Source organism: Rhodnius prolixus, unplaced genomic scaffold, assembly GCF_049639745.1.
Source record: "Rhodnius prolixus isolate KJV_2025 unplaced genomic scaffold, Rpr scaffold_6, whole genome shotgun sequence".
In the NCBI taxonomy this organism is placed as follows: Eukaryota; Metazoa; Arthropoda; class Insecta; order Hemiptera; family Reduviidae; genus Rhodnius; species Rhodnius prolixus.
In genome coordinates, this window is record NW_027411634.1 from 22428730 (window position 1) to 22451309 (window position 22580).

The window sequence follows — 22580 nt, forward strand, 5'->3', positions numbered from 1 at the left end:
GTCGTCGTTGATCCGCTCGACCGCATTCATTCTTTTACGTTCCCAGCACAGCTTGACCTCGGTCATATGGTGTTTTATTATTACCATTCGATTGTTCTTGAGAAGCCCTTTCCAATCGTATACGATCTCTGTATTTGCTTTTTGGCTTTTCGACGCGTATAGGCCGACATTATATATTTTTGATAATATTTTTTTATTCTAACACCTTATTATATTCACTGTCACTATTTTACACTAATGTTTTATATACTATCGATAGATTGTGACGACAGCTGACAATTAAAACTTAAACGAACATCGTACCTTCTCCGAGTCAAAAATTATACTAATTGCAAATCTCGATACGCATCAAAATGATCTCAAAATGGCGGCGCTTCCCCCTCCACCGCGCGCGATGCGTCACAGTCCTCGCTTATCGTAATGAATTCTTTGATCCTTTAGCTATCCAGTGGTCAAATTTAATTTTGAATGTAGACGATAGATTCGAAACTATAATGCCATACTGTATTACCCGATTTTGTTATTATTAGGTTTTTTGGATTGCCTCCATATGATAGCAAATTTAAAGACGTATTCACGTTAAAAATAATAATAATTGTTAACTTTTTTATAAACAAAAAAGTATTTACTTTGCCTAGAATCTCACATTATATCATTAGTACGGTACCAGGTGTTTTTGCCCTTAACTTATTTTCACGTATAAAGCTGAACTTGAACTAAATTAAAAAAGTTTTTGCGCTACTGAGCAAAAAAACTGAAGGGTTCTCACAAAGAAGAATGTATCTTTACTAGACGCAGTATTAAGTTAAGCATAAGGAATGAGTTTAAGTATTAAACATGGAAAGTTAATCAATATTTCTAACTCAGTAGATATAAATAATTGTAATTTGACTTCAGAAAAATCATTATCTATAACATACAGTAATGGTTTATAGCTAAAGGTGAATGTTTGTAAAATAATGGGGTCAAATGTGGAATTACTCGTAGTATTTCAGACGGCTGGAATAGGCTTCAGTGAAATAGAAAAATTATTTATTTTTGACATGAATACGTCTTTAAATTTGCTATCATATGGAGGCGATCCAAAAAAACCTAATGATAACAAAATCGGGGGATACAGTTTGTCATTATAGTTTCGAATCTATCGTCTACATCCAAAATTAAATTAGACCACTGGATAGCTAAAGGATCAAAGTATTCATTACGATAAGCGAGCACTGTGACGCATCGCGCGCGGTGGAGGGGGAAGCGCCGCCATTTTGAGATCATTTTGCTGCGTATCGAGATTTGCAATTAGTATAACTTTTGACTCGGAGAAGCTACGATGTTCGTTTGAGTTTTAATCGTCAGCTATCGTCACAATCTATCGATTGTATATAAAACATTAGTGTAAAATAGTGATAGTGAATATAATAAGGTGTTAGAATAAAGAAATATATTATCAAAAATATATAATGTCGGCCTATACGCGTCGAAAAGCCAAAACCAAATACAGAGATCGTATATAGTTGGAAAGGTCTTCTCAAGAATCGAATGGTAATAATAAAACACCATATGACCGAGTCAAGCTGTGCCGGGTAAAAGAATGAATGCGGCCGATCGGATTAACGATGGCGGTGTCAGTACATCTGCAGCTGGGGCGGTTGAAATTATGCAAGTGGATGATGAAATCGCTTCTACATCGACAACGGACTGTATAGGCATAGATTGTGTTCGATCGTCGATTTATTTCCGTGATTTCATCCTAAATACATAAATAAAAATATTTTATATAAAAAATATAACCCGTTACGTAAACGTATTCACGTACAACACACGGCCGTGTCCATGACACAGCCACGCGTTAATTTTTATTTGAACCGATTAGGGCTGAATTTCGAGTGGAATGTTTTAATAAGAAGGTTTTACAAAGATTAGAATTTATTGATTACCTAATGTTAAAAGCTGGATTAAATTAAATCTGTTATGTCATTCACTCTGCCGGTAAATACAGTCCCTCGCTTGTTTACCGTTTATTGAATAACAAATTATATAGCAGTTTTATTAAAGTTAATTTTAGTAGGTCTTTTTTAATTTACGTTAAAAATGTTTAGAAGTTCTAAAGGAATAATTTGTTTCTTCATTTTATTATTATTATTGTTATTATTATCATTATTATTTATTAACACTACAGCTGAAATGAGGGAAAAATGACGGAGTGCATAGTGTTCCTGGTCCAGCCTGAAGTAATGTGATAAACGGTCCCGGGCTGGGTCCATCGAGGAAATCGAGGAAGTGAGGTTTTTTAGTGGGTAGGAATCCCACATAACCGCTCGCATCGGTATCTTTAGGAAGGTTTTCCTCACTTATAAAAGAAAAAAAAAAAATTATTTATTATTATTATTATTATTATGCCTTTAGATTCAGAAAATTTAGAAGTTGAATGTATTGGGTTGTCCGGAAAATAATGCAGGATTGTGGTTTTAAAAGAAAAAAAGAAAAATTAATGATTTATAACTGTTTTTATTAATCAAAATAGTCTCCATTGCTTTCTATACATTTCTGCCAACGTGTGGGTAACTTTTCCTATACCCTCTGTATAGAATTTGGAATCCTTGGAATTTATAAATTCAGAAAACGCTTTTTCTCATGTTCTTTGGTCAATAATTTTTTTTGATTTTGTAAATAGCGGTTCAGGTGTCTTAAAAAAATGGTAATCAGTAGGCGAGAGAGTAGGGCGGGCGTGGCAGAGTCTCATAGCCAAGCTCCAACAATTTTCGGGAAGTCAAACGTGGAGATATGTGGCCGAGCGTTGTGTCATGCAATAGAATTGACGAAAGATGGCTTCATTATTGCCAATTTCTGATGCATTTGGTTACAATACGATTCGGCATTGATGGTTTCGCCCGGATTCAAGAAGCTGTAATGAATCAGACCAAATGAAGCCCACCAAACAGTAAGCATCACCTTTTTGTTGATGATTTGGGGGCTTTGGAAAATGTCGTGCTGCTTCTCCTTTGTCAAGCCACTGTCCAGAGCGTCTGCTCTTGTCGTAGAGGATCCACTTTTCATCGCGTCACAATTCTGGACAGAAAAGAATCGCTGCTGTTTCGGCAAAGAAGTGCAGCACAAATTTCATCATTTGTTTGATGTGCGAGGAACCCAACTTCCAATCGCCTTGAGATGGTCATCGACGGTTGATTTGCTGACTTCGAGTTTCCCTGCCAGTTCTCAGAACAGTTGTTCTGGGATTTTCTTCCATCAAAGTTCGGAGAACATCGTCATCAAGGGCAGAACTTCTTCCACGGCCTTCTTTGTCTTCAAGGCTCAAGTCTTTCTCTCGAAATCTCTGGAACCATCGTTGAGCAGTGCACTCACTTTTATACCTGCCTTCGCCCCAGACATCATTGATATTTCTGGCCGTTTGAGCCCCGTTCCGGCCGAGTTTGAACTCGTAAAACAAAATTATGCAAAAATCACACTTTGACATCTTAGTAAAGACTGAATTATTACCAAGTAGCAAAATGTTACAGAGCTAAACAAACATTTTTGTTTGAAAGAGGATTAATAAGTGTTTACATTTATAAAAGTCAAAAGTCCAACAAACATAAACAGTTTACTATTTGGAGGGGTATTTTAAAGAAAACATAAAATCCTGCATTATTTTCCGGACAACCCAATATAGTATATATTTATAAGAAATATAACCGGAAATATAATGTTCAAAACATGTTTATTTTGGACATTTTTACGATATTAATTTTTATTGCATTTTTCTATAATTTATCAAATACCTATGGGGGAAAAATTAGTAAAAAAAATTTACATAATATTTTTCCTAGAAATAACTACCAAAAACGATTGGCTAATCTCATTGGCGAACGGGATGTGTGAAGGAGGCGGACTGTAGCTGATGACGTATGGCACCGTAAGCCACTCCCTCACCAATCAAAGCACAGTTATCCAGTACATAAACTGGTGCTCTTTCACTTTCATTCAATGATGTAGATTTTTACTTTCTTTTACCTCAGGAAAATATTTCGTTAAATTTTTTGATTCTACATTACATTAGAAGTATGAAACCGGAAATATAATGTTCAAAACATGTTTATTTTGGACGTTTTTACTGTATCAATTTTAATTGTATTATTCTATAATTTATCAAATACCTACGGGGGAAAAATTAGTGAAAAAATTTAAATAGTATTTTTCCTAGAAATATTTACGAAAAACGATTGGCTAATCTTATTGGCGAACGGGATGTGTGAAGTAGGCGGACTGTAGCTGATGACGTAGTGACGCTGTAAGCCACTAAAGTGAAGTTTAAAGTTTAATATTAGCCACTTTCATAAGTTTACTGCTTCCTAGGGGCAGCCATTCGATCGATTTTAGGATCTTTTAGAATTTTAAAATTAAAACAAGCGTAGCAAGTACGAGTCAAAGTATAGTTTGTGAGAATTGATTATATTTCTTTACTTTACTTTTTCACGTTATATTTTTATTGTCACAAGCAAATGTGTCGCGAGGATAACATAATGCAAAAAAATAAAATAAAACTGCACAGAAAAACCACCCTGTGGCGTTCCCCGTTACGCTTTATTCCATCAATGTAATCACGAAACGACTTCCACCCAACATTTACAAAATATTGGCACGTGGGGACTCATTTTGTCTAGCTTCAAAAAGAAACGTATGGCCTTATGAAAGGAGTAATAATAAAAATTAAAAGTAAAAAACAATCAGCGATGGAGTTCCTATAAATAATGGAAAACATATGATGAAAGTGACAAAATTCTGTGGCTAATATACCGCCATAAGTAAATAAATGTAAAAGAAAAAATGAGGTCTGATGAGAGCTGTCTAACCACCAAAACGTTCAATAAAGGTTCTTGAGACTATTCTGGTTTTCATTAGTATAACCTTTAATCAAGAGGAATATTAACGAAATAGTATTCAAAAAATATAGCAGTTATCCTTTTTAAATCAATCTATTAAAGTTAGTGTTGGTTTAAACAATTTTGATATTTTCATTGTATTTTTGAACACTTTTGTACAATGCTTATAGAGAGTCCGGTGCGTGGGTGAACGGTGCTGAATTTGTTGTCTGTATTCATTGGCTTTGTTTGTAGATGGTGTTTTCGTGGTTAGGTATAAGTCAACAGATGAGATGTTTGGGGAATCCATTTCTTGGGGAATGTATTTTCAACGTTAGTGTAGCAGAACTCCAATATATTTTATTTTTTATTCAATATTTGTTTTGTGACCGTACATTCTATTCTATTTTATTTCTTGCAGGGACCAGATTGTTTACTGAAATTGTACGAGCTGTGGCTATTAAATAACGAGACTATTGCTGTAAAACATTTTTATTTTAAATTTATACATATTTAGTTGTTATCACCTTCAATATACACCACTCCCCTATCCCTACAACGCTCCATGCGAATTTACCATTGTTCGAAACAGTGCTGGAAGTCTTTTTTCTGTGAGCTCCTGCATGACGCGTGCCGCTTTTTCTTTCACAGCTTCAACGAACTGAAATCGGGTTCCTTTTAATGCAGATTTGACTTTGGGGGAACAAATGAAAGTCACATAGAGCCAGGTCAGGCGAATAAGGCGGATGGCCTAAAACTGGGATGTTGTACTTGGCTAGGAACGTCTTGCGACAGACAATGCAGTGTGAGCCGGCGCGTTGTCTTGATGGAGAACCCATGTGACTTGTTCTTCCACAAATCGGGTCCGTTTTTTCCTTACTCTTTATAATCGATATTTTCATCCGTTTTGGACGTGGAAGGGCGACCCGGGTGGTAATCATCTCCGACGTCTTCTCAGCCATCTTGGAAACGCTTGAACTTCTCAAAAACTCGCGCATATGATAAACATTCATCGCCATAAACTTCTTTTAATGAAAGATAAGTTTCAGTAGCGGTTTTGCCAAGTTTTGATGTGAAATTTCACGACAATTCGTTGCTCTACTACATGTGTAGTAACGAAACTAACACCTCTTACACAAACGGCGCTTCCGGTCAGACAGATTTCTCTTTACAAACACGTGAGACGCTGCAATCGAAAGAGAAGGCTTTACGCTGCACAGCTGTCGGTCGTTAAGATTTGGCGCATGCATAGTTCTTCTGTAGCAGCATCAGTCTCGTTATTTAATGGCCACACCTCGTATTATTTATACAAAAACAATTAAGATTTTATGTTAATATCATAAAGCTAATAATGTTCTATAATAGTTATACAACTTTCGATTAACTTTAATTATTAGGTATTTATTTTTAATAATTCAAATTTTATATCATAAAGATAATAATTCAAAACCAGTTTTATTCGGCATTGTACAAGAGATAAATTATTGCTGTCCCAATTAAAAATCCAAAATTAAAGTAAACTGAAGTTATTGCTGCAATTTACAAAAGTTATTTCTTTGTCGCTTTAATTTGCTCTTGGTGGTGAATGGATTTTTCTCTTTAAAAAAAGTTTGTTTATGCCTAAAATTATATTCATATTCCTCAACATTTCAAAAAGAATTACGATGGGCACGATGACATTTTTCTTAATGAGAAGTAACTTTCCAGGGCCATAATTATTGTAATACTAGTTTTCTCTAAGGTGTAAATATTTGATTTAAATTTTAGATGCAGAATGCCTGCGAAGAATTAAATTCCAATTTAAAGTTTTTTTTCCCATTTAGTTTACAATAATCTCTAAGGCTTTAGGGATAGTTACCCTAAATAAATTATACATGTGGCTATGATTTATGATGATAGAACGTTTACTGACTTCTGCCAAGATCTTGGCCTGATTGTTCATTCCAGTCACAGAGTGATATGTACCAGATAGTGTTAGTATATTCGCTTGTCTGCCTTCACTCAAAACTACCACCTATTATATGGCCATAGGCGCTACTAGACATGAAATATGATTCAGCGAAGTGATCTGGTAAATATTAATTCACTAAATAAATATGTATGTCTGAAACTTATAAAAAGTGGTACTTTTCCCTCATATTGGTATTGTTCGATCCTCGAAAGGATGTTCGGCCCCCCCCTGTTTAGAATTTTTCATCTCTCAGTTGGCAAAACTGCGAATAATGGAAGGAATGGGGACCGCAGAGTGTGTGTAAAGTTTTGGGGCCAGTTGCCCTTGGGCTTCTTAAGAGACCGGTATGCTATGGCCGAATTCGTCTGTGCGTCCGCCATTACTAAGTTCATAGCATCGCTCTATCTAGGGTACGTTCCACTAAGCGCTCACAACGATCACGCTCACGACCGCAGTTTTGTCCGTTCCACTTGCTTGCGAGTGTTACAATTAAAAACTCAAGTGGAATGGACTATGGGACGTTTTAACCGTTCATAAACATTACAAACGGCGACCTCGAAAATAAGTCAGAAGCTTGAAGAGGTTGTTTTTTTAATATTAACCTCGTTTATATGCAGTTATAATAAACTTTATTAATTATTGGTAAAGTTGACATATTAAAAATACATATATAATTCAATTTTTATATTACATTTTCTTGGAGTATTTATAAAATTTACGTTTAAATAAAATTAAAATGACTTTTGTGGCAACAGTAGGATATTTATTAATGCAACGTAATAATGCTTTAGAAAGTTCTTCATCTAGTTCCGATGAAGAGTGGAATGCAATTTTACAAAATCGCAATGATGAAAAGCGAAAACTTAGGCCACGTATTATTAACTATCAAAGTGTAATTGATCGTTATTCAGTGATTTAGTAATTTTTTCATTTTATTATTTTTTTTAGACTTTCGAGAAACACATTCAATTATTTTGCATGAGATAACACTTTCATTTACCTGATATAATTTTTTCGGTTCGCCATCTTTGCTTTTAAAAATTGCGCCAAATTTCTGAACGCCCACTTCGACCCAGCTCTTAAGGTGGGGGGCGTTGTGAGCTTCGCATGAGCGAAAATAATGAGGTCATTAGTGACGTTTTCACCACGACCGCGGTCGTCATGTGGAACGGCTGAAGGTACATTTTGATCGTTGTGAGCGCTTAGTGGAACGCATCCCTAGAACTGTTTTGTACACGGGACTGGACAATCCTTTAGCCGCCCGGTTGAACGATGTACTTCGTTGTCTTTTGATATGTCAATTTGTGTGTATTATAATAAGTTTGAGTCAGAAAACCTGTAAGTCTAACTAAGTTAGCTGTAAGTATTTGGGCCATGATCCGTTTTGTATATGAGTTCAAAATTGTAAAATAAAATTTTATTAGATTTGTCTAAATCGGTTAAGGTATTCTGAGTGTTGGTGGCGTCCCCACCCTTCCCATTGATGTCATTTTATTTTGTGTCGCTCTCCCAAATTGCCTAGGATGGCCTATCAATGTCCCTCATTCAACAATTTTTCAGGTATGAATATTTGTTTAGCTTTGTAAATACTGATTTCAACTCTTATTCATCTTGTAATAACAATTGGTTAGTACCAATTGAATTGCAGACTGGAATGACGCTTGAAACAAGAGTAATAGAATGAGCTAATCATGAAGTCCTAAGGGAGCGGTAATCAAACTTGCCCAAAGCTAATAAAAACAGTACCCCAAAGAATGACTTACACACCAAACTGTTACAGCCCATAAACCAAATACTTGTTTGTCGCCTTCCAAAATCGAAGGTAAATCATTTTAAAAATGTTTAAAAAAATGTGTCTTAGAAGGAAATCATGTCTGAAACTTAGGATTCAAGATTGGCGAGTAATCGGTCAAATAAAAAAAATTAACGTGTGGCTGTATCATGGACACGGCCGTGTATTGTACGTGAATACGTTTACGTAACGGGTTATATTTTTTATATAAAATATTTTCATTTTTTGTATTTAGGATGAAATCAAGGAAACAAATCGACGATCGAACACAATCTATGCCTAAGCAGTCCGATGTCGATGTAGAAGCGATTTCATCATCCACTTGCATAATTTCAACCGCTCCAGCTGCAGATGTACCGACATCGTTGTTGATCCGCTCGGCCGCATTCATTCTTTTACGTTCCCGGCACAGTTTGACTCGGTCATATGGTGTTTTATTATTACCATTCGATTGTTCATGAGAAGCCCTTTCCAACCGTATACGATCTCTGTATTTGGTTGTGGCTTTTCGACGCGTATAGGCCGACATTATATATTTTTGATAATATTTTTTTATTCTAACACCTTATTATATTCACTGTCACTATTTTACACTGTTTTATATACAATCAGTAGATTGTGACGGCAGCTGACGATTAAAACTTAACGAACATCGTACCTTCTCCGAGTCAAAAGTTATACTAATTGCAAATCTCGATACGCAGCAAAATGATCTCAAAATGGCGGCGCTTCCCCCTCTACCGCGCGCGATGCGTCACAGTCCTCGCTTATCGTAATGAATTCTTTGATCCTTTAGCTATCCAGTGATCTAATTTAATTTTGGATGTAGACGATAGATTCGAAACTATAATGCCATACTGTATCACCCGATTTTGTTATTATTAGGTTTTTTGGATTGCCTCCATATGATAGCAAATTTAAAGACGTATTCACGTCAAAAACAAACTCGTCTTTTTGCCAATTTTCTTGAGATTTCTTGAAAATTGTCTTTTTCTTGAAATGTGCCACATAGTAAAACAGAACAACGCAGTTAACTTTAGAACAGACACATCGAATTTAGCCAACTGCTACAATTTTATCATTAAAAAAATAAATAGATATTCAAATTTTGTACATAATTATTGCTGGGTTTGTTTAAATTTACTTCAAATCTTTTGGTTATTTGTTATTTAGTGCATAAGGGTTATTTGGTTTCTCCTGTGTTTTGTGTTTAACGGTTTTTGTTGTTTAAAGAAATTTCCCAATATTTATTGTATTTACTCTTTTGTTGTAATTAGACTATTGTATCTGTCCAATTGTAATTACCAAACTTCCCCTATTAGTCCCGCTATATCTGTATATATATATATATATATATATATATATATATATATACCTGCTTCTCCATTTCTGGCTCTTAGTTTCTGAAACTCAACCAACCCGCATAGCCACGTAAGTTTCAATAATTATAAAGAATTTATTGTATTTTACTGTTTCTTTTTGTATTACTGATTTTCTATGTTACTGGCTCTGTAAATTGTTTTGTATTTTTAATATCCAGGCCCTGAAGAAGGCAATATATTTGTCGAAACGTTGGCAAAAAGAAAGAGTTGTTTTATTTGACCGATTCTTCGCCAATCTTGAATCCTAAATTTAACAATTTACGGTCACGAAACTTATATGTTCATGTCTGAAACCACTATTAACCTAAAACAACTGTGACATTCCTATTTGAATGCAGATATTTCAAAATACGGATTATTTGTATCCACGTTTAATGAGCAGGAAGATAATTGATTTGTTAAATGAGTTCGAAACATTACCAGTACTAGAAAATAAAATTGTGCAAAGAGAGAGCAAGTTTCTCAAGAAAGTTAGTAAGGGCGCTATTATAGTATTCAAAAGTTTTTGTCCCGAGGTCTTTCTGTTTTTAAAAGTACCAAGAACTGAGAAGAGTTCATCCATGTAGAAAGTCGAATCAAGGGAGGAGCAAAAAACTATAAGGTAAAACGTACATAGTAAACGGAACAGGTTTCGTGGTTTAAAGCACCTGTGGTAATTAATTTCAGTGCCACAAACAAAGCCTCTACGTTTGTAACATATAAGTTAATTAAAAGCCATAGTTGTTGTGAGTGTCCACAGTCTCCTTACATTTAGCAAACTAATGGAAGCAAAGAAACTTTTATTAACTAAATGCAGAGATTCTTGTTGCAGCTTCACGTTTTTTGAAAAGAAAATTGCAAAATAAGTGTTCATACTTCTAAAACAATTTGTGAAACTTAAAAATTTTTTGCCTGGCTCGAATATGATGGATCTTGGCTTTAAACGAAGTAGTCTAATATTATGTTAGGAATCGAAGAGTGCAGAAACCTGAGAAGAGGTTGAATATTAACAGAAAAATATTGTAGACAAGATTTTCTTTATACGCTTGTTCCTTACTAACCAGCTAAGATAACTGTGGTTATCATGGAAGGACACAAGAGTTGCTCAAATCTTGTCCATGCCGAGAAGTGATCAGAGAATTATTGTAGAAGCAGCTCGAAGTCATCGTTCATAGAAATACAAATAAGAGAGGCACAGCATAAATGAGCCGTTTATTTTGAAAGTGGGGCAAATTCCATTTTTGAAAAAATGAAGATAATGGTAATTATAAATAAAAACTTAGTTTGATCTTTTTATCTGTAAACAATTTTTTTTTTTTTTTATATCTTTTATTTGAAATTTACACCTGCACTCGTGCAGTACAATAAGTAAATATGCTGTGCGTACAATAAAAATGGCGTGGCAATCATGAATGATGATCATCCAGTGATGACCATCATTAGTCTACCAGTTGGTCACGGGGCCAACGGCGCCTCAGCCGTCTTCGGGGGTTGGAGGGAAGTGTGGTTGAGAATAGATTTGCAGCTAAAGGATTAGGGTGAAATGATAGTTTTTGGTGGAATGTGTTGTAGCGGGTTTTGGCAAGTTCTGGTATAAATGGAATGTTGAGGTCTGTGTGTATGGAGTGGTTACTGACATAAAAGGGAGCGTTTACAATGCGGCGGAGTATTTTAGATTGGAGTGTTTGTAACCTGTTGATGTTAGATCGTTTAGCTGTCCCGTAAAGTTCAAGTCCGTAAGTCCATATTGGAGCAAGAAGGGAAGTGTACAGTCGACGCTTGTTCTGTAATGTTAGTTTTGAGCGTTTGTCCAGTAGTCTAGCAAGGAGTTTGTATCGTTTGTGTAATTCAGCCCGTTTAAGTCTCGTATGAGGGTTCCAAGTTAGTCTTTTGTCTAGGTACAGTCCAAGGCACAATTTAAATTCAGAATCCTTTTTTTTTTTTTTAATGATTTAAGGCGCGTCAACATCTAAGGTTATTGACGCCCGGGGCTTTTTTTCAGTGCACTGCCGGCCTCCGGACAGTGTTCTCTCGTTACAGACAACACTGTCCATCACCGGACAGTGAGCTGTAAGAAGCTCCTAGGAAGAGAAAATCTAAGAGTCAGCAGCTGGTTTCGAAGCCGGGACCTCCGCATGAGAGTCCAGTATGCTAACCTCATTGCTAATCCCTTCCCTACCAGAATCCTAATATTTGGGAGTTTCTTGGTAAAAGCATGTACAATTACATGTAACTGAGATCATAATGGAAGGAGACAAGATTCGCTCAAATCTTGTCCATGCCGTAAATCAGCGAGAAGTGATCAGAGAATTATTGTAGAAGCAGCTCGAAGACACCATGTTACCTACCTAAAATGGAGATTTTCCTTCCTCCGGGAAAACCTTGTTTAGAGGCAACTAAGTGCCTGCCAGCTTAGTGGAGGTGGGGAGGTTCGGGAAGGAGACGATAATAAAAGACTGGGACAGGGAACCGGGTTAGAAATAAATCAAATAAAAAAATAATAAAAATAAAAAAAAGAACGACCGAAAAGGAAGAAAGCAGAAAGGGGGAAAGGAAAAGAAATAGATAAATAAAAGAAATAACTGAGTAAAAAGAAACGGGAGAGTTCCACGCTCAGCGAGCTGCGATCCTGTAATACTGGTGACGTGAGCTAGTTATCTAGCCCACTAGACCACACTGCTCTCTGCTGCAAATCTGCCTTCAGTGGTCACTCCAGTCACCTTCCAACCCACTGCTAGGGCAATTTTCTTTCAACAAAACTACAATTTCAATTTCTATACATGTATTTACACCAAACAAAACAAAGAAAAAAAAGGAAATACTCTTTACAACAAAATCTAATTTGCCCTAAACCAGGTATAAGAAAAAAACCACAAATAAAAATAAATTACGTAACTTAAAAATACATCACCTTGATAAAAAAAAATATGTTAATTAAACAAAATATAAATTAAGGGCCCAGTTAGTACTTTGAAATAATAATAATAATATTCACAATAAAGATAGAAATCATAATAATAATACTAATAATCATCTTAATTAATAGTGTCTTCAAAAAACCCCACACCGACGAAAACAAGATGGATACCGGGTAGCTTCCCGTTTTGAGCACCTGTGTTGGTCGTAGTCTCCTCTCCTAACAGAATCTCCGTCTCTTCTGTTCCCTCAGTCCGGCTCGGCCGTTTTACGGATTTCCGTACGGGAAGCAGAAGGTTAAATATCGTATCGCCACTGTGATACCAATCAGTCGCTGCGGTTGGCCAACCCACACTGACTACTCGCACTACTGCGCGTGATCGCTCTCCCTTCCACCATCTACTCCTCTCCATTCCTCTTCGCTCCTCCTCTTCATTCTCCTCCACACCGCCTCTTCTTCTCCAGCCATAGTCCTCTCTATTTCTCCGCGCAATCCATTTTATCCTAATATCCTAACCCTAAGTACCTATTCTACCCAACTGATCTAAATCTAATTATTTTCTACTAATACTAATCTAATTATTCTCTAAAGCCGCTTAAACCTACCTAAACCCTAAACTTAACCTTTAATTCTACTTAAACCTAACATAACTTAAATTAAACCTAAACCTAACTTAAAACTAACCTGGCTTGGCGGTAAATGGAGTGACCAAAGGGAGGGGCTCATAATTTTTCTTTTGCGTAGCAACCATTCATAAAAAAATACAATTAATTACTTTACTTCATTCAATAAACTTATTAAATTCATAAAAAACTTAAATAATTCATAAAATGAAATAGGTTACTTAATTCATTAAAATTATTTATCCAAGAACTAAGGTTTAGACAGTTATTACAAAAACATTTAACTTATTCCTATTTATAGAAACGACAACTTTACCATGAACGTTTTTCAAAAACTAAAAGATTACCTTTTAAAACTCCATTTCGTACCATACAAAAATCTCTCCTCTAGGGTGACCAAACTTAGTAGCGGACTTAGTAGCTGATATGCAAACCAGGATATACGAGGGTCGTTTGAAAAGTCCGTGCAAAAATAAAAACTACTTAATTTTTTGGGGTAAACCTTTTTTATTTTTCAACATAGTCTCCTTTTAGGCTTATACACTTCGTCCAACGCTGCTCTAGTTTGTTGATCCCTTCCGAATAATAGGATTTGTCCAAGTCTGAAAAATAGCCATTCGTTTCTGCAATCACCTCCTCGTTTGAATAAAATCTTTTTCCCGCCAGCCATTTCTTCATATTGGGGAACAAATAGTAGTCCGAGGGAGCCAAGTCTGGAGAATAGGGGGGATGTGAAACGAGTTGGAACCCTATTCCCATTAATTTTGCGACCACAACTGCTGAGGTGTGAGCTGGTGCGTTGTCGTGATGGAAAAGGACTTTTTTGTGGGCCAATCGTGGGCGTTTTTCTTGCAGCTCGGTTTTCAAACGGTCCAATAACGATGAATAATATGCACCTGTAATAGTTTTACCCTTTTCCAGATAGTCGATGAGGATTATTCCTTGCGAATCCTAAAAGACAGTCGCCATAATCTTTCCGGCCGAAGGAACGGTCTTCGCCTTTTTTGGCTCAGATTCCCCCTTGGTAACCCATTGTTTAGATTGTTCTTTGGTCTCAGGAGTGTAGTGATGTATCCATATTTCATCCACAGTGACGAAACGACGCTTAAAGTCCTGCGGATTCTTCTGGAACAGCTGCAAACCGTCCTTGCAACACTTCACACGATTTCGTTTTTGGTCAAGCGTGAGCAATCGCGGCACCCATCTTGCGGATAGCTTTGTCATGTCCAAATGTTGATGCAAAATATTATGTACCCGTTCATTCGAGATGCCCACAGCACTAGCAATCTCACGCACTTTCACTCTTCTGTCATCCATCACCATATCATGGATTTTATCAATGATTTCTGGAGTAGTAACCTCAACAGGGCATCCAGAACGTTCAGCGTCACTTGTGCCCATATGGCCACTCCGAAAATTTTGAAACCACTTATAAACTGTTTTAATCGAAGGTGCAGAGTCACCATAATGTTTATCAAGCTTCTCTTTAGTCTCCTGAGGCGTTTTGCCTTTCATAAAGTAGTGTTTAATCAACACACGAAATTCTTTTTCGTCCATTTTTTGAAAATCACTCGACTTCCTCGATTCAAACGAATGCCAAACACAAAGAAATAGACCGATCTGACTGAAACTTGGTGTGTGTTCTTCCAAGAGATGCTACTAACTAAACATAACCTCGATACGCGCCAGTAGTGCTATCTCTCTGACTTTGCACGGACTTTTCAAACGACCCTCGTAATCAGCAAAATAAGAAAAGTAAAATCAATGTTTTCCTTCTGGACAAAAGTTACAAAAACGAAATTAATACTGGGTGTATCAACATTATGAACCAGACTGTAAACAAAAATATTGTCCGTATGTTTAGCTGTGTGCATTATATTTGGGAAACCAAAACCTTTTTAAGATATTGCTCATCCGCTCATGTAGAATATTTATTGATGGCTTGATCCGGTCCCATGTGTCACCTACATAGAAGTAAATAATTATATAGTACAGACGGTAAGAAGAAATGGAGTATAGTTATCTAGTTCTCTGCAACTATTTCATTTGAGGTAGTAAAAGTCAACTAGCAAATTCTTTAAAATAACAGTAATAAAAAGTAACAGTACTTGTAACAGTACTTAACAAATATTACCTCCCCAAACGAGTAGATGTCTGCAAATTTAATGTTCCTCTGCCATAATTGTGTTGTAAAGTAATCGTTAAAAAGTTTTTTCTTAATCTAAAATAGCTTCAGTTATGATACCTAATCACAACGTAATATTGTGCTTTAAATTCAAATTAATTCAAATGTAAACTTGGTTTTTATGGTAAGTAGTTATATTTTCACCAAGAACTTGTTTAGTGTTTTGACAAAGTTGTAAAAGTTTGTTTTAAATAAATGGTCTTATTTCTTGTAGAAAATTAATTTCAGATTTAGATTCTGAATTTTGTAAACTATATTTGAAATTACGATGCAAAGTTTATCAGGAAAAAAACTTATTTTTAAAGATACCTTTGAAATATACATACATATTCGTTATTCATATAACTTCTCGCTTCATTTCTGTTGTAAATTAGAATAAACGTATCAGCAACTTGCGAAATCACTTTAAATTGAAACTATGTATTAATTCTACGAGATTTGAAAGAATGCGACTGGTCTAAAAATTACGAACCATTTACCATTACCATTTACGAACTAAGCCCATGCACTAATGGGCTAGTAGACACACCGATTTAAAATTTAAACAGAGCACAATTATTCCTGATAAAATAAACATTGTGCATTAAATATACTATGAAATTAACCTCAAGAAGTGTAAATTGTTATTTTTACATTTCAGGTAGGCACAAATGCCGAGAAGTTTGGCCAGGCAGGAGAAGCGAAGGAGCGTATATAATATTTCTAGATATAGTCCTGTTGATGATTCCGTTATTAATAATGAGCCTAGCCTATTCCTTAATTGTATTAAAATTATGGAAAGGTTTACAAAGAGAACTGAAACACTCAAATAGCTGTCTTCAAACTGGTAAGTTTGATTTAGTTATTTTATTGATTATGTAGTTTTTTTTTTATTTTGTAATTAATTTCGTAATTAATCAGAGTATAAAGAGAGTGATCTTCAACGAATTTAAAAACTTCAGGGATATTTTATGGTAGTTATTTAAAGTGAAAATGTTAAACGAACGTAATTCCTATGTCGATCAACTATAAAATTATTACAAATCAAAATTTTCTGTAGAGTGTAGACAAATATTCAATTACATCTGTTTTAAAATATTTATTTACATCTAAAAACAAATCATAATTGTCAACAATTGTTATTTAAAAAAGTAAGCAGTCATTTGCTGACAATAAGTTATTATTTTGTAGAGAATTTAGCGCTAAAAGCAGTGTTTCAAGGACTGGTATGCTGATACTGTGTTTATTTAACGTTCTATTTTACATGGTTCAATAAAATTACCCTTCCCACAGGGTATAAGACCTCACCTTATCACAGAGATATGAACAACTGCTCAATGTAACTATGGTGGCAATCATTGTGGTGGTAATGTTCGCAATGAAGAAAATGAAATAATATTCAGTTTTGGAAAAATCCCACAATAAGTATTAGTGTAATTACACCCTTCGCCAAACTAAATTGAGAAGAACTACATGCATCCCTTCATTCCGTCGGGATCCGAACTTACAACAAGAAGTTTATGACCAATGTACGCAACTGGTTTGGCAAATGCAAACACTTTTTCGCTAGCCATGTTCTAGACGCAGTGAGATCTGACCAGAAATTTGTATATACAGGGTAACCATGGTTACATGCTCCACCCACTTTTTTTTAAACGGCGGGAAATTTCGAAAAAAATAAAAAACAAGTATTTAATCATTTTTAGTCTAGTTTATTTTCAGTGAATGACCCATTTTTTTAAACCCCTGTATCTCGAGATACAGCATCCAACTTTGTTTTTCAAATGGAACGTTATATTTTTTTTTTGCACATTTTAATAGTATTTGAGCTCCAAAAAAAAGCAAAAAAAAATTTTTGAATTCAGTTAGGTTTTTCAAAAGTTATGGTAATTTAAAATATGAAAAACAAATTTCAGTTTATTGTCAAAATTACGTTATTTTTTTAAAAAGAATCTGTTCAAACTGGGCACAATCAACGAATAGGCAAGCCAAAACTCTGGACTCCCACGCTTGGCTTGTAGCAGTACTTACGGTGGCGAAGTCAAGATCTAGGCAGGCTAGTTATTCGACGTTCCAAATCTTCGACAGAAGCCACAGGATTAGGGTTACTGTACACTTTATTTTTTAGATATCCCCACAAAAAATAGTCCATTGGGGTTAACTCCTAGAGATCGAGGTGGCCATTGGATCGGACAATGAGACCCTAAGCACTTTTCATGGTAATTTCTGTCCAGGTAACCTCGAACCACTCTCGCATTATATGCGGGGCAACCATCTTGTTGAAAATACATATCTAGCCGACGTTGTAGAGGAACATCTTCGAGCAGAACTGGCAAAATGTCTTTTAAAAAAAAGTTGGATACCTTGCACCAGTTAAGTTCTCTCTGTAGAAGTATGGGCCGATTAGTTGTTTTCTTAAAACTCCACACCAAACGTTTGTCGAATAACTGTAGCCTGCCTAGATCTTGACTTCGCCACCATAAGTGCAGCTACAAGCAAAGCGTGGGAGTCCAGAGTTTTGGCTTGCCTATCCGTTGATTGTGTCCAGTTTGAATAGATTCTTTAAAAAAAATAACGTAATTTTGACAATAAACTGAAATTTGTTTTTCATATTTTAAATTACCATAACTTTTGAAAAACCTAACTGAATTCAAAAAAAATTTTTTTGTTTTTTTTAGGAGCTCAAATACTATAAAAATGTGCAAATACAAAATATAACGTTCCATTTGAAAAAACAAAGTTGGATGCTGTATCTCGAAAATGAATATGTGTAATTACTTTCAGTTTGAAGATAAACAAAATAACCAGTAATTTATGGTTAATGTTATTTATCAGGATAACTCCACAGGGAAAGGGGATAATAACAAATAATGTTTGTTAGGGACAATAATTTATTTTAGGGAATTAGTGAGTTTTCCTTCATTATTTAGTCAACATTTAATTATCCCTCTGATCATGCAAAAATGGCACGAAAAAAATCTGTCGTGAAAGCTAGAGCGAATTAGTCAATCTAAAAGTATTCTAATTTTCGGAAAAATAATAATAAATGTTTAAAAAGAAAAAACCGGCTTGAAGTCTTAAATACAAAAATAAGCTTTTTATTTACTGGTTTTTGACTAAGACCACTTCTTAAAGATATTATTTTTAGATTCAGTAACTAAATATACATTTTTGGTAAATTAAGGGTTTAAACATAAGACAGTTTTAAATTTCATTTCAAATTTTAACTTGTGATTCTTCAAGATTTTATTATATTTTACATAATCAATTTTGGATCAGACATACAATCAAAATAAATAGCAGAAATTACCAAGATTTGTTTATCAACACTTTTTTACTCAAATAACTAATACAACTTCACTTTTCTCAATGTTTTTTGTAATAAAATTTCTTCATTTGATTTGACCATTACAGATACAAGTATATTTTTTTAATGCCTAACAAAGGTTCTCAAATAAAACAGTACACATTTAGCTATAACTATATTTAAAAGAAAATGTATCACTTTATACACAAAATAAATAAATCAAAATGAAATTCATTACAACTGGTACAATACAAAAATGGCAATGGTTAACCCATTTCTTCTCTCTTGGTTTCAAAAAAAAAAAACAAAAAAAGAAGAAAATAACCAAAAATGTTCTTATTAATTGTATCTCCGTTTTTGACTGCTTATATATAAAACATTATTACCCCTTAAAAAAGCATCTCCGTACTTTTCTTTTAACTGTCCATTAACATATTCTTCTGTTTGCTCTAAAGCAATATTCATGTAACCGTCTAAACATGCAAGAACCCCTAAAACAATATAAAATCCAAGAAATTAATTTTTTAAGGTCTTGTAAATTGCCAGTAGCTATCTTTAAAATCACAATTTCTGATTACCAACCTCTATAATCTACACCACTGTTTAATTTCACCACTACAGGTCTTCCATGAATTTGTTGAATAAATTGAGTCAATGGTTCTTTCCTACTCATTCTAGGGAAGTTAAATAAAGAAATTAATTTTTTCTTCATTATTATATAAATGGACTAAAATAAATCGAAAAACTTACTTGAAACACGTTCAAATTTTAATGTTAAATGTGTAAAGATGGTTTAGTAATAGAAAATCCACAGTTCCCAAACAAACGTACACTTCACAACGTTACTTCAACATAAGCGTGCAACCTTCACACTGTTATAACTGATGAAACCTATCTCAAATATTACCCATCATGCATTGGAAAAGTGAAGCCATTGGGCTTACTGCTTAGAATTTGAAATAATTCTCACTCAGTGATTTTAAAAGATACAAAGTATAAACTTGAGAAATATAAATTTATTAAAATAAAATAAGGGATAATGATATTTGTTTTTATTTATTCAGAATCTTATTATATTTAATTACATTATACATTGTATTGCATTAATGTATCATCGATTATACCTTCTACCTCTTTTATTGTTGAAAAGAATCTTACTCCGCATCATTTTGAATGGATTTTAGGTAAATTAATTGATTTCATGAACAAAAGACCTACAATACACAGAAAATATTTGTTAAAATTCTCTGAACTTGTACCCATCCTAACTTATCTTGTTTAACTGAACATTGTACATGGCCACATAAGTCTGTGTAGACTTATCATAGAATTTGGCCACAAATCGTTGGGTTTGCCTCTAAACTTGGGGTTAGAATGATGAATTACCCAGTTTACACACTGCTAGATAGCGTTGTTCACATAACATTCTGACATGTTGAATCGCAAGTACTGTACTAGGTGCTTAATTCTACTATAAATTGCTCTGAGTATGGAAATTTCATCGTTATGTTTTGGGTTACACTGACACAATGAGAATTTATTATTACAGCAGGCCGATGTAAAGTAATATTTTAGAACATGCACGATTTTATCAGTTATGAAATATTTAATGATCTTGAAAGCATCACTGGAACTCGATATTCTACTAGAACTAGTTAACCAGAAATGAAATCTTGTTGAAAGCACGTTTAATTGGTATTTATAAAGGATTGATAGGTCAGAGTAACCATACGTTTAAACAGCGCATTAGGGTTTATTTAATAGTTAGAATTGATCTGAGTCACTGTCTGGATGAACGATTTATATATAAGCTTACCCATCATGCATTGGAAAAGTGAAGCCATTGGGCTTACTGCTTAGAATTTAAATAATTCTCACTCAACAGTGATTTTAAAAGATACAAATTATAAAATTTGAGAAATGTAAATTTATTAAAGTAAAATAAGGGATAATATTATTTGTTTTTCTTTATTCAGAATCTTATTATGTTTAAATAAATTATATATGTATTTATATAATGCGCTCCAGAGTCTTTTTCAGTACTCTGCCTACTCACTGATAGCGTTCTCTCGTTATAACCTGTTCTATAAATTAAGTTTTAAAAGGCTTCTAGGAAGTGAAAATGTTAGGGTAGGCAGCTGGACTTTCCGAGTGAGATTTTAGTGCTTAAACTACTGAAGTAAACTGAAGCTAATAAAATAATAAAAATACTAATAAAACTGAGAAAACCTAACAGTAAAATTTTATTTACAATTAACTGGTTATTGTCAATTTGGGAATTAATTCCAGGTACAATTTTAAGATCCTTTATGTTTAAATTCTAAATAAGTAAATTAGACTGAGTGAGATTTCAAATAAAAGTGGAGGGTGAATTCTGTAAGAAGTTGAAGAAAAATATTAAAAAACTTTTAAAAAAATCCCTTCTGTGTAGGTAGATTTCGAACGTGAACTTAATCTCGATGTGGTTCACACAGCATCTCTTCTTCAACTTCACTAATTTTTCTGATACTTTCTGCTGCAGAAAATCTCTTTTTAGAACATTTCATCACATATAAATAAAATAAATATAGTGAATAAAAAGAGTGATCAATGCAGATAACAGATTTTTTTTATTTATTAATTTATTAGTTAAGTTAAACCAGCGCTGGATACGCCATAAGTAACTGTGACAATAACTGACACCACTACAAACTCACTAATTGAGGAGAGAAGTTACACAGTGATAAACACTCCCTAAGTCGTCTCCAGGATTAGCTACTCTCCTCAGAAGAGAGAGAAAATCGCGAGGCCACTGGCTGATTTTAATCGTCTAGGAGGATGATCTGGAAGGTGATGAGATGATAAATGGCGGGCAAGAGGATTGGAATGAGAGTGCAAGTTCTGATGAAAACTTTTATGGCGAGTTCGTGCAACCTGGACCTACAAACGGAATTTCCAGGTCTGTGTGGATAGTTAGGTTTGGAACGTAAAATGGAGCTGTTTAACGATAGTGCGGAGAATTTTAGACTGAAGAGATTGAATTCTGTGAAGATTGGAGCGTTTCGTTGAACCCCACAGTTCAATACCGTACATCCAGGCGGATTTTAGTATAGATTTGTAAATCAGTCGTTTGTTATTAAGTGAAAGTTTTGAACGTTGGTCTAGTAGTCTTTTAAGTAGTCTGTTAACTTCAGTTCGTTTAAGTCGTGTGTGCGGGTTCCAAGTCAGTCTTTTGTCTAAATATAGCCCAAGATTGGCAGGACAACATTGGCAGGAGGAATTGGAATTGAGTCATAGAAGATCGGAGGAAGAGTGATGCGGCGGAGAGTAAAAGTAATAATTTGAGATTTTGTTTCATTTAACTTGATTTTCCATTTTTTAAACCATTCTTCAAGAGAAAAGAGATGAGTTTGAAGGTTTCTGTGTGAAGTTACCGGATCAATGTGAGGAGAAAGTATAGCGGTATCCGCATAAGTTAGGAGGACAGTTTCAGGGTGGATCGATATGTCTGCTGTGTATATAACATATAGGATAGGTCCTAAGATGCTTCCTTGAGGAACACCCGCTTCAATACGATGTTTAGCTGAAAACGATGTCCCAATTTGAATTTGAAAATGACGATCAGACAAATAG

General features: G+C 34.6%; 2 protein-coding genes across 2 annotated transcripts in view; one reads left to right on the top strand and one right to left on the bottom strand.

Moving 5' to 3' along the window:
* Positions 1-22580, top strand: part of LOC141461079 (cholecystokinin receptor type A-like) — a 428938-nt gene that overhangs the window by 171765 nt on the left and 234593 nt on the right. Inside the window, exon 5 of the mRNA XM_074141758.1 lies at positions 16323-16508. Within this exon, the coding sequence (XP_073997859.1) occupies positions 16323-16508 (186 nt within the window). The remainder of the gene's footprint in view (positions 1-16322; positions 16509-22580) is intronic.
* LOC141461081 (U6 snRNA-associated Sm-like protein LSm6) lies at positions 19129-19872 on the bottom strand. Its single transcript, XM_074141761.1, has 3 exons — positions 19719-19872; positions 19551-19642; positions 19129-19459 (listed from the first exon to the last, which is right to left on the bottom strand). Exons 2-3 carry the CDS (start codon positions 19639-19641, stop codon positions 19308-19310), a joined length of 243 nt encoding a protein of 80 aa, XP_073997862.1. The 5' UTR covers position 19642; positions 19719-19872; the 3' UTR covers positions 19129-19307.

Bases quoted from the DNA above. Each gene is read 5' to 3' on its own strand.
- LOC141461081 (XM_074141761.1), bottom strand. From the start codon at position 19,641: ATGAGTAGGAAAGAACCATTGACTCAATTTATTCAACAAATTCATGGA. The intron at 19,460-19,550 runs GTTGGTAATCAG...ATATTGTTTTAG, and splicing joins CAGTGGTGTAGATTATAGAG to GGGTTCTTGCATGTTTAGAC.